Source organism: Candoia aspera, chromosome 17 (assembly GCF_035149785.1).
Source record: "Candoia aspera isolate rCanAsp1 chromosome 17, rCanAsp1.hap2, whole genome shotgun sequence".
Classification (NCBI taxonomy): Eukaryota; Metazoa; Chordata; class Lepidosauria; order Squamata; family Boidae; genus Candoia; species Candoia aspera.
In genome coordinates this window covers 3,027,191-3,036,975 of record NC_086169.1, presented here as the reverse complement: position 1 = coordinate 3,036,975, position 9,785 = coordinate 3,027,191, and the positions used below count along the sequence as shown (strand labels likewise).

The 9,785-nt window shown below is 51.2% G+C and overlaps 1 protein-coding gene across 1 annotated transcript; it reads right to left on the bottom strand.

Moving 5' to 3' along the window:
* LOC134506548 (mothers against decapentaplegic homolog 6-like) lies at nt 1–9,785 on the bottom strand. Its single transcript, XM_063316781.1, has 4 exons — nt 9,682–9,785; nt 8,475–8,854; nt 5,982–6,074; nt 1–2,914 (listed from the first exon to the last, which is right to left on the bottom strand). Exons 2-4 carry the CDS (start codon nt 8,848–8,850, stop codon nt 2,376–2,378), a joined length of 1,008 nt encoding a protein of 335 aa, XP_063172851.1. The 5' UTR covers nt 8,851–8,854; nt 9,682–9,785; the 3' UTR covers nt 1–2,375.

The following is a 9,785-nucleotide window of genomic DNA, read 5'->3' as shown; positions in this document are numbered from 1 at the left end:
TTTTCCCCACATCACTATCCAAGCTCCAATCCCTCTCAAACCACCATCTTTTCCCCACTAAGGTTTAGAACAATCTAAGATCTTTTAATCCAAAAGCTGGACATTTTCTTCAACTGCCCCGTGATAGACCGACTTCCTCCTAGATCCCAAACCTTCATCTTTCATTATCCCAAACATGCTTTTTCTTCTCATTTTAAATCTTAAACTCCAGAGGGAAGAGGACAAGGTTATTCTAAGGCTAGCTAGTTTGCTAGAACCACGGATTGCAGGAATGCTGGATGGTGGGGCCAGATGAAATGGATGAAAAAATTTGCATTGCACTAAATACAGGTAGTCCTCACTTAATGACCACAACTGGGACTAGCACTTCAGTTGCTAAGTGAAGCGGTCATTAAGCAAATCCAACCCAATTTTATGACCTCTTTTTGCGGCAGATGTTAAGTGAACCATGTGGTCGTTAAGTGAATCATGCAGTTCCCCATTGATTTTGCTTGCCAGAAGCCAGCTGGGAAGGTTGAAGATGGTGATCGTGTGACCACAGGACACTGCTATGGTCCTAAATGCGAACTGGTTGCCAAGTGCCCAAATCGTGATCACATGACCAGGGGGACGCTGAGATGGCCGTAAGTGTGAGGACTGGTCATAAGTTGGTTTTTCAAATACCGTCGTAAGTCTGAACCATCACTAAACAAATGGTTGTTAAGCGAGGACTACCTGTATGTCAGAGGGATTCGTGCCCTGAGTACCCCGTTCTGGTCCTGGGTTACAGTATTGCATAGCCTGAAATTCCTTCCTCAAAAAATAAAAATTGTCAGATCACCTTTGCATTATATAGCCTATGTCTCTTTTCTTTTTTTAACTCTGATTCTTTTTCATCCATTCCTACTTCCCTCGCCTTCTTTTCCGCTCTTTCAATCGAATCAGCGTTTTTCTGTTGTTCAGCGGCTCCACCAGTCTTTTCAATCCAAACCACCCCACTTGCCTTCTACTAGAAAAAAACACACAAAAACTTATTTTTTTCTGCCTCTTTCCTGAGTCCTTCCTTGCATTAGGATAAGATTATTCCAACTTTTCCCCCCCCAATCACTGTTACGCTTAATGCACTTTGAGTAAAATTTTAAGTGCTAAGAAGAAAAGGAAAAAAAAAAGACGAGGGGAGAACTGGGCACTGGGATACAGATCGAGTGATTCAGAAACCCAAGCAACTTTTCCTTAGCTGCCGTTTTATTCTTAGCCTTTGCCTTTCTTGGGTCCTAACTGTGGCGAGCTGAAAGGAGCATCGGTGCTAGATTTCTTGCAATTTGCAGAGGATTTTGATTCTGTGCTGCAAATGGATCCCCTCTGCAGCAATTCAGAGGAGGGGGTTTCCTCTCCTGGCTTCAATGGGGCTTGTCTGTAAAATGGGTGTCTTGATCAAATGCTTTTGGCAGCCTGTCCTTCAGCGAGCTGCAATCATTTCCTGCCTAAAGGGAACTTGCGTGCAATAAGGTGAAACAGGGGCCGTTTCTGGCCGGCAGAGCCCAGAATTTGAGCCAACTTAGGGAAGATTCTGACGTCCTTTTCTAAAGCTTTTTAAATCACTAGCTGATAGTCACTGTTGTTAGCTGCTCTGCAACGTGTTGTACACACAAACATTTTCACTAACCTATTACCAAATGCTCACTTTTAGCAGATCCTCCAAGTTCGCGTTTCTCAGCCTCGGGAACTTGAAGATGGGTGGACTTCCACTCCCAGAATTCCCCAGGCAGCACCAGAATTCTTCAACTCCCAGAATTAGCATGACTCAGCATGCTGGCTGGGGGATTCTGGGAGCAGAAGCCCACCCACCTTCAAGTTGCTAAGGTTGAGGAACGCTGCTTCAAGTCCTGCACCTTTCCTAAGGCTGTAAAATGTCTAATATGTTCTCTCTGGGTCTTTTCCAAAAAATAAAATAAAAGGAGGGGGGGAAAATTCCTTTTCTTTTCTCCTTCCCACTTGCAAAATCTCAGCTCCAGAAACCTGGTGCCTTTGAAACTTCCCTGGGTGCCAGAGCGTTCGAGCCCGGTTTTGTCCCTCTGAAATCAGAACGACGGGGCAGATCTGTTTCGGGGATATTTGAGGCCGAGGCTGGTGAGAGATAAACCAACTGGGGGAAGTGGGTTACGCAGCCCGGAGTGGTGCTCTCCCCTGCTTGGTAAGTGCGTCTGTTTTGCCTGCTTGAGGCTACTTTCTGGAGTATTTATATTCCAGAATTCAGAAAGAGGAGGAAAAAAAGCCACTGAAAGCTTCCACGGCTCTCCAGCAAAGAAGCTAGATTTTTCCCTCCCTGAATTATCTAGGTTGGGAGCAGTGCTATTACATGGTCCCCTTTTTGTTCTTCCCCACCCGTGACTGCTTCATCTCGGGGCATTCAGCAACACTTCCAGCCAACATGGGCAAGAGGTAATAAATCTGCGGGTGTAAGAGGGACCCCAGCCTTTAGCAAAGCTGATCCGGACCGTGTGCCCATCGTGGGGACCGTCGCTGGTGCCCTGGCCCCTGGCCGCCAGGCTGGTGGCACGCTCGTAATCAAACACTTTGATGGAGTAACCCGGAAGGACTTTGTGGACCGCAGGGGAGAAGCTACCCACAGGCCCTAGAGTGGGGGAACAGACAAAGAGGGGGTATTCGCTGCGGTTATAAGCCCAGACGCCACCCGATTCCTGGCTGAGCAACAGCCCTCGGCCGATCTTAGCCTGGGTCCTCCGGACAGCTTGGCTGCGGCTTCGGGAAGCGAGCTGGCCCAGGCAGAACCCGCTGCTGTTGGGGAGGTTAGAGAATATGCAGATGTTCTCGTCGTGGACAGGGTAGAGCCTTCCTACCCGCAGGCGATACTCCCAATACGCCAGTTTGCACCAGTAACCATCTTTCAGAGAACAGCGGGAGAGGGTCGTGTCTGCGGGAGAGAACAAGCCAACATGAAAGGGCCTGGGATAAGCACAGCCTAGGGAATAGTCGGATAAGAGAGGGCATGGCCCACAGCTGCATAATGGGGGGAGAAAGCGGCTGAGAAGGACTTTCAGACTTGCCAGATTCTGTCAATGTAGCTTCACAACAAAGCAGAATCCGCTCATCTGGTCGTGTTTCCTGTCTGGTCTACCTGGGAAGGCTGGCATCGCTCTTCAGACTGAGCGATGCTCCGTTTGAGCGATGCTCAATTTTCCATGCATGCCCCTGGCGGGAACTCCGGCCATGACATTTTCCTTGCGCACATTTAGCATGCAACTCTTCTGTCCTATTCACCCAACCCGGCTAGGGGGGAGTGCAGACTTTGAAAACTGCTGGGAGAGGCAGGCTTGGGCCGTGCTGCGGAGCTTCGGGGTGGCATGTAGGCAGGGCCGCAACTAAGGTCTGTGTCACCTGGGGCAAACATGGATTCCGTGCCCATTTTGGTGCCCCCCCAGTGCTCATTTTGGTGCCCCCCCAGTGCGGCGCCCGAGTCACATGCCCCGCTTGCGCCCCCCCAGTTGCGGCCCTGCACGTAGGCATGGGACTTTCTTGGGGGACCCCGTCTTCAGCCGGGAAGAGGAAAAGAGACCAGGCGCCGAGGCTGCTTGGATGTGGCTGGGTGGCCCGGCGCCAACATTCAGCCCTGCTTTGTACGTCAAGAGATTGTTAGCGTCTCTCTGGGCCGCACTTCCTCGCTTCCTCTGGCGGGGGCCAGAAATAAACAAGCCAGCCGTCTGTCTGTGTTAAGGAATGAGGAAAGCCTCCGACGTGGGGTTCCTGGTTCTTTTCCATCTCCTGGGCCATCCACAGAACGTGCCACGCCCAGACAAACAAAACCTTCCTCTATTTTTCTCTCCCTGTGTCTGCGCCACATCATTGGAAGATGCAATTTTCCCTGGGGACGGGGTGGGGGTGGGGGTCCCTTTGGAAAAAACTAAAATAACATTCAGCAAAGCTTTTTGCTAACGGTCCGTGCATTGCCCACTTAGCCAGGGGGAGAAACCAACGGCTACCACGTTGTCCAAATTTGGCAGGGGGAACGGAGGGGATTGGGGCGGTGGGGGCTAAAAAAGAGGACCAGGAATCTCAAATTGCCCTGGGCTATAGGTTGCCCAATCTGGCTTTGGCCTTTCTGGAGCAGCGACCATTTCGGGAGAGGTACAGTCTGGTGACAGTCTGGTGACGCAGCAATGGGAACTTGGGTCAGTGTTAAAAGCAAGGGAGGGTGGTGGACTTGCGGAGCAATGTTTGAGGGCAGTTTTCTGCCAAGCGGGCGCCTTCCTCACGCCCCTTGTAAAGGAAGGTAGAAATGACCTTGGGGAAAGGAAGGAATCCACCATTCAGGATTGCAGGAAAAAGTCACATCGTCTTGAGAAAAGCAGAAAAGTGTGAGGCAGAGGCTCAACATAACCCTGCCCTGATTTTGTTTGGTATAAGACGGAGTAGAGAGAAACTTCCAAGTATCTGTGATTCTCCCTTCTCTAATAAACAGCATTCCTGGAATCTCTTCTAGGCCTCTTTCTGAATCTGGCCAACCTCAAAGATGAACCTGGCCCCAATCCTGAAAGACTGTCTGCGTTTTTGTACTCTGTCTTATACCAAGCACAGGGACGCGGTGGCGCTGCGGGTTAAACCGCTGAGCTGTCGATCGGAAGGTCGGCGGTTCGAAACCGCGCGGCGGGGTGAGCTCCCGTTGCTCGTCCCAGCTTCTGCACACCAAGCAGTTCGAAAACATGCAAATGTGAGTAGATTAATTGGTACCGCTTCGGCGGGAAGGTAACGGCGTTCCGTGAGTCATACTGGCCACATGACCCGGAAGTGTCTATGACAACGCCGGCTCCAAGGCTTTGAAACGGAGATGAGCACCGCCCCCTAGAGTCGGACACGACTGGACTTTACGTCAAGGGAAACCTTTACCTTTACCTTTACCTTATACCAAGCAAAATCAAGGCAGGGTTAAGTTGAGCTTCTCACGCTGGATTCTACAAGTTCCCCCCTTAACGGTTCACTTCTTCCTTCCCCAATATCAGGTCTACGTTCCTTCACACCCCCCCAGCTAACAAGGCTTAGGGCAAACGGAGTGGGCCTCGTAAATTAAGATGATCGCGTAAGCCACGGCGAACACTCCAGGCTATGGGAATTATGGTTTGAAAGAAGAGGAAGCAGGAAAATCAGAGTATCAATGATTAATGAATTGAAGAAATGTTTAGAGATTCTTCACAGTTGCTTTATCCTCTTCTAATTTCAAAGCTGGATCATTGTTTATTTGGGGGGGGGTTAAATCAAAGGGGTGGGGTGGGGTTGAAAGAAGCTTGAGGCTTGTTTCTCTGCCTCCCCAATTGTTTTTGGACAGTGGTGAAGTCATCCTGTCGGATTTCCAGGTCTCTTTTAAGGTTTGGGGGGGGGTGCTGCTGCAGGGGTTGGATCGAAAATAAAAATGTGGGGGGTGGAGGGGGCACCATAGCCCCAGATCCAGAGAAAAGGGGCCGTCCCAAAGGGCGGACGAGTGATCAGTTTGCGTTGTGGGAGGTGGGTGTTTTGCAACAGGCCACACCCAACGTGGCAGCCCCTTTGGGACAGGGGGGTGCCATTTTGTGTGTGTGGGCCCCACGTACTTGCCACAATGTGTTGTTCCTGCTTATTGCGTTAATCTCCCTTTGTAAGATGGCTGGGAAGGTGTCCTGTATGGACGGGAGCGGTGTGTAAGCTGCAGAAATTCAGCAAGAGCAAGGATTTCAAATCTGCCCGCTGGGCCAACCCGGCTGCTGACCCCTGTTGCGTGAAATGCGATCGCCTGTGGCACAGCTTGGCAATCCCACGATAGGGTTTGGCAGCCCATGTCCTTGGCTCTCCCCCACTCTGGCTTCCCATTGTGAGGGACCCCAGCCAGTGGGAAAAGTCTGAATTGATTGCGTCCCCTCTCCCCACAACTTTGCTCTGGGTATTAGCTGTGACTGGAACACCCACAATGACACACACCCACAAACACCACAGCACAAAATCTCCCTTCTCACCTTGCCATCTTTGGCAGCTGTTGTCCAAAATATTGGCGCACTTCAGCGGTACAGCAAAAGGGGCAATCTTGCAATATGGGGGCGGCGGGGTGTCTGCAAAAATCCCAAGCCAAGAAGATCGTGAGCCATTTTGAAATGCCAGAGGCACGATTCCCAAGTCAAGGTGTCAACCGACACGTTGGCTGTTTCCCTGCCCTGCTTCACATCACCCGCAAACTCCTCAACCCGGGTTAACAAAAGTTACGGGCTACGGTTTTGTTTCTGACAGTCCGTTATCACTCTTAGAAATAGCAGCGTAGGAGGAAGAGCAGAACAGGAAAAAAAGAACCAACTGCTGTGTTTGCAGGACACGGGATGCCCGACTAAAGACACTCAGTTTTGTTTCACGTGATGTCCGGCTTCACGCCATGCGCTTTTGCAAATTCGGCCACAGAACTGACAAATCAGGCAACCCCCTGCTGGCCTTCAGCACTGTGGGACTGAAGAATAAGCTAGGATCCAGCCAGTCCTGGGAAATCAGTTGTGCAAATACAACCATGGTTTTAGACATGGGAAGTGCTAAATCCCCCCCCCTTTTCCCCCTAGACTATTTTAACGATTTGGGCAGCTGAAGACCAACATTTGAGCTGCTTGGGACTGTAAGCCACTTTGAACAGAAAGGTGGACTTTTGTTTTGCCCCCAAAAACGTTACGTCCCGAGCCAGGCTGGGATGATGGCTACCAGTGTGAATGGAGATGATGTTTTAATCTGGAGGCTCAGTGACTAGCAGAGCTGAAGGAATTCGATCTCAGAACGAAAGGAATCTGGGGGCGGCAGTGATGGATTCACTCTGGAGCGTTGATCTATCGGCACCGCCATCCACAACTAAGAGATCATAGGCCTACCTTACAGGGAGGAGGTAAGGATGATGGGGCCAACGGTTGCAGACCAATACTGCACCAATTGATATAAATCTTGCCCCATCCAGCACTGGGTCCCTACATAGCTGGATGCAATAGGTATATGTGAGTGGGACACCCTTTGAGGTTTTCAAACCCTCCACAGGTAGTCCTCGCTTAACGACCACAATTGGGACTGGAATTTTGCTTGCTGAGCGATGCGGTCATTAAGCGAATCTGACCCGATTTTACGACCTTTTTTGCAACAGCCGTTAAGCAAATCACTTGGTGGCTAAGCAAACCACGTGGTCGTTAAGCAAATCATGTGGTCCCCCACTGATGTTGCTTGCTGGCAAAAATGGCCATCGTGTGACAGTGGGATGCTGCAACGGTTGTAAGTGCAAGGAGTGGTCACAAGTTGTTTTTTCAGTGCAGTCATAAGTCTGAACTATTGCTAAACAAATGGTTGTTAAATGAGGACTACCTGCATTGCTTTTCACACTGAGCTAAGCAAGAAGGTGGAGTGCTGGTGGAGTGCACCTCCAGCTGCTGTGGACAGTTCACACCAATGTAAAACAAAACAAAACAAAACCACTCCCCTCATTGCAATAAATCTATCTGTGGATCAACCCAGACCAACAGACGTAAGGAAAGTGCGGCTCTGTTTATCCTATTCACACGCAGAGCGGGTCCTGCATGACTCTGTTTACAAGCAGTCCTCATTTAGTGCTTGCCTCATTTTGCTACTATTCTATTGACAACAGTGATGGAAAAGCAACTTTGTGACCAAGCCTCATATTGACAACGTTTGCAGGTCTGTCAAGCGAAGGGAAACAGAAGGAAGGTCGTAAAACTGGGATGTTTCACTTAGTGACCACTTTGCTTAATGACTGAGTTGCCAGTCCCCATTGAGGTTGCTGAACGAAGAGGACCTGGACTCAATTCACACGTCTTGCCAATCTGGGCTTAATCTGAGTGGAACGCTGCACAATTTGGGCCAGTTTGGTCTAGTGGTTAAGGTGCTGGGCTAGAAACCAGGAGACGGTGAGCTCTAGTCACGCCATAGGCATGAAAGCCGGCTGGGTGACCTTGGGCCGGTCCCTCTCTCTCAGCCCAACCCACCTCACAGGGTTGCTTCTTGTGGGGAAAATAGGAGGAGGAAGGAGTGTTAGGTATGTTCACCGCCTTGAGTTATCTATAAAAATAATAAAGGTGGGATAAAAATAAAAAAAATAAAAGTAAAAAATAATGCCTGCTCCGTTTGGTGCCTTGCTGTCATGGCACGTGGGAAAGACCTTGGGAGACGGGGCGAAGAGACGCTGCCAAGGGAACGATCAGATAACAGAGGGCATGGCCCGCAGCTGCATAATGGGCGGAGAAAGAGGCTCAGAAGGGACCCTCCCTAGTTTCTCGGGCTGTGAAGGAGACGGGGGAGAACTGGACTTTCAGACTTGCCAGATTCTGTCAATGTAGCCTTACAGTAAAGTAGAATTAGCTCATCTGGCTGTGTTTCCCGTCTGTTTTGCCCCGTGAGGCCGACCCTTGCAATCAGAACAGGTGAGGTGCATTTTGCCGGCACATTGCCAGCGTCCCCTCTCCTCCCCCCATACCCACCGGGGAGAGCGAGCCGGCTCAGATGGTGCGGGTTGCAACAGTGGACGGCGCCCTCGCCCCCAGCGGCCTTGCAGAAACACAGCCGCTTCAGCTCGTGCGGGTGGCGCAGGTCCGGCCAACGGTAGAGGCGGCAGAGGAGCAGTGAAGCTGACGGGCCAGCCTTGACGCCGCGGGGCTCGACCCAGACGCAGCCGGACTCCCCGGCCCCCTGGCTCTCGACGGCCTGCAGCAGCTGCTCGAGCTCCCGGTCCTTCAGCTTCTTGAAGAGCGCATGAGCCACCGGCTTCAGGGCCCCGCAGTTGTCGTCCAGGCCAGGCGTCACGCAGTGCAGTCTCCAGAGGCGTTGCACCAAGCTGGCTCGCCGAGACCGGAACATGAGGCTTGGAGAAAAACATGAGTGGCAGGGCAGCATTATTAGGTGGGTATTGCGAGCGACAACAGCCTTGCAAGGTAGACCGCTACCATCACAACCTCGGTTGGCAGAGCGAGGAGAAGAGCATTTATCCTGGATTCAGATCCTCCCTGTTTCCTAAGGCTTCCTGATGAATCCTGACCTTTCCTTCCCTCTCTCTGCATTGGAGGTATTTAGGCTGAGGCTGGTGGCATCTCTTAGGGGGCCTATTGCGAATCTTGGTCTCAAATCTCCAACAAGAGGGGTGGTGTAGATGTCCTCTAAGTTCACTCCCTCCTCTGCCCAGCCTACCCCACAGGGTTGTTGTTATGGGCAAGGGAAAAAAGGAGGAGGAAATGCTAACTACAGAGCCTTTTGTTCCTGGAGGAGAGGCAAACTATAAACGAAGCCAAAAATAAATACAGGATTTATAGAATTTCCGATTGAGAAACACCACTAGCTACTGCTCCTGAAATCCCCGGGGTGAGATTCTGCTCATCTCTGCACAAATCAGTGCAGAAGAGAGAGAAGGGGGGCTGTCACCCCCCCAGGGAGGGCCACGCAGGAATTAAGGACCTACCCCCCCTCCACGCAACGGCACCTCCCTGAATCACAACACTGATGCAAGCTACCCGGCGTCGTGTGAACGCAGGAACACCCAGGTCCGGGATTTTTAGGTCATACAATTAGGATGCAAAGCTCACCCAGCCACCTAATACACCCCCCTCCAAATATCAAGACCCCCATTTGCAAAGTTAAGAGCCTGGAATGAGGAATGAATGGGCTGCCAGGCTTGGCCCCAAAGGCATCACTCACTGTGTAAGAGGGGAGGGCGGACGACTCCACTGGATGCTGCCCGTCGGCTGGAGAACGGACGGCTCAACCCACAGATTTCCTGCCCCGATCTTTTCTCTGCTGGG

What these genes read in the sequence shown, in the direction of transcription:
- LOC134506548 (XM_063316781.1), bottom strand. Translation starts at nt 8,850, where the DNA reads ATGTTCCGGTCTCGGCGAGCCAGCTTGGTGCAACGCCTCTGGAGACTG. An exon ending in GAGCCGGCTCGCTCTCCCCG is followed by an intron (nt 6,075 to 8,474) that starts GTGGGTATGGGG and finishes GGATTTTTGCAG; the next exon opens with ACACCCCGCCGCCCCCATAT. An exon ending in CAGCTGCCAAAGATGGCAAG is followed by an intron (nt 2,915 to 5,981) that starts GTGAGAAGGGAG and finishes TCTCTCCCGCAG; the next exon opens with ACACGACCCTCTCCCGCTGT.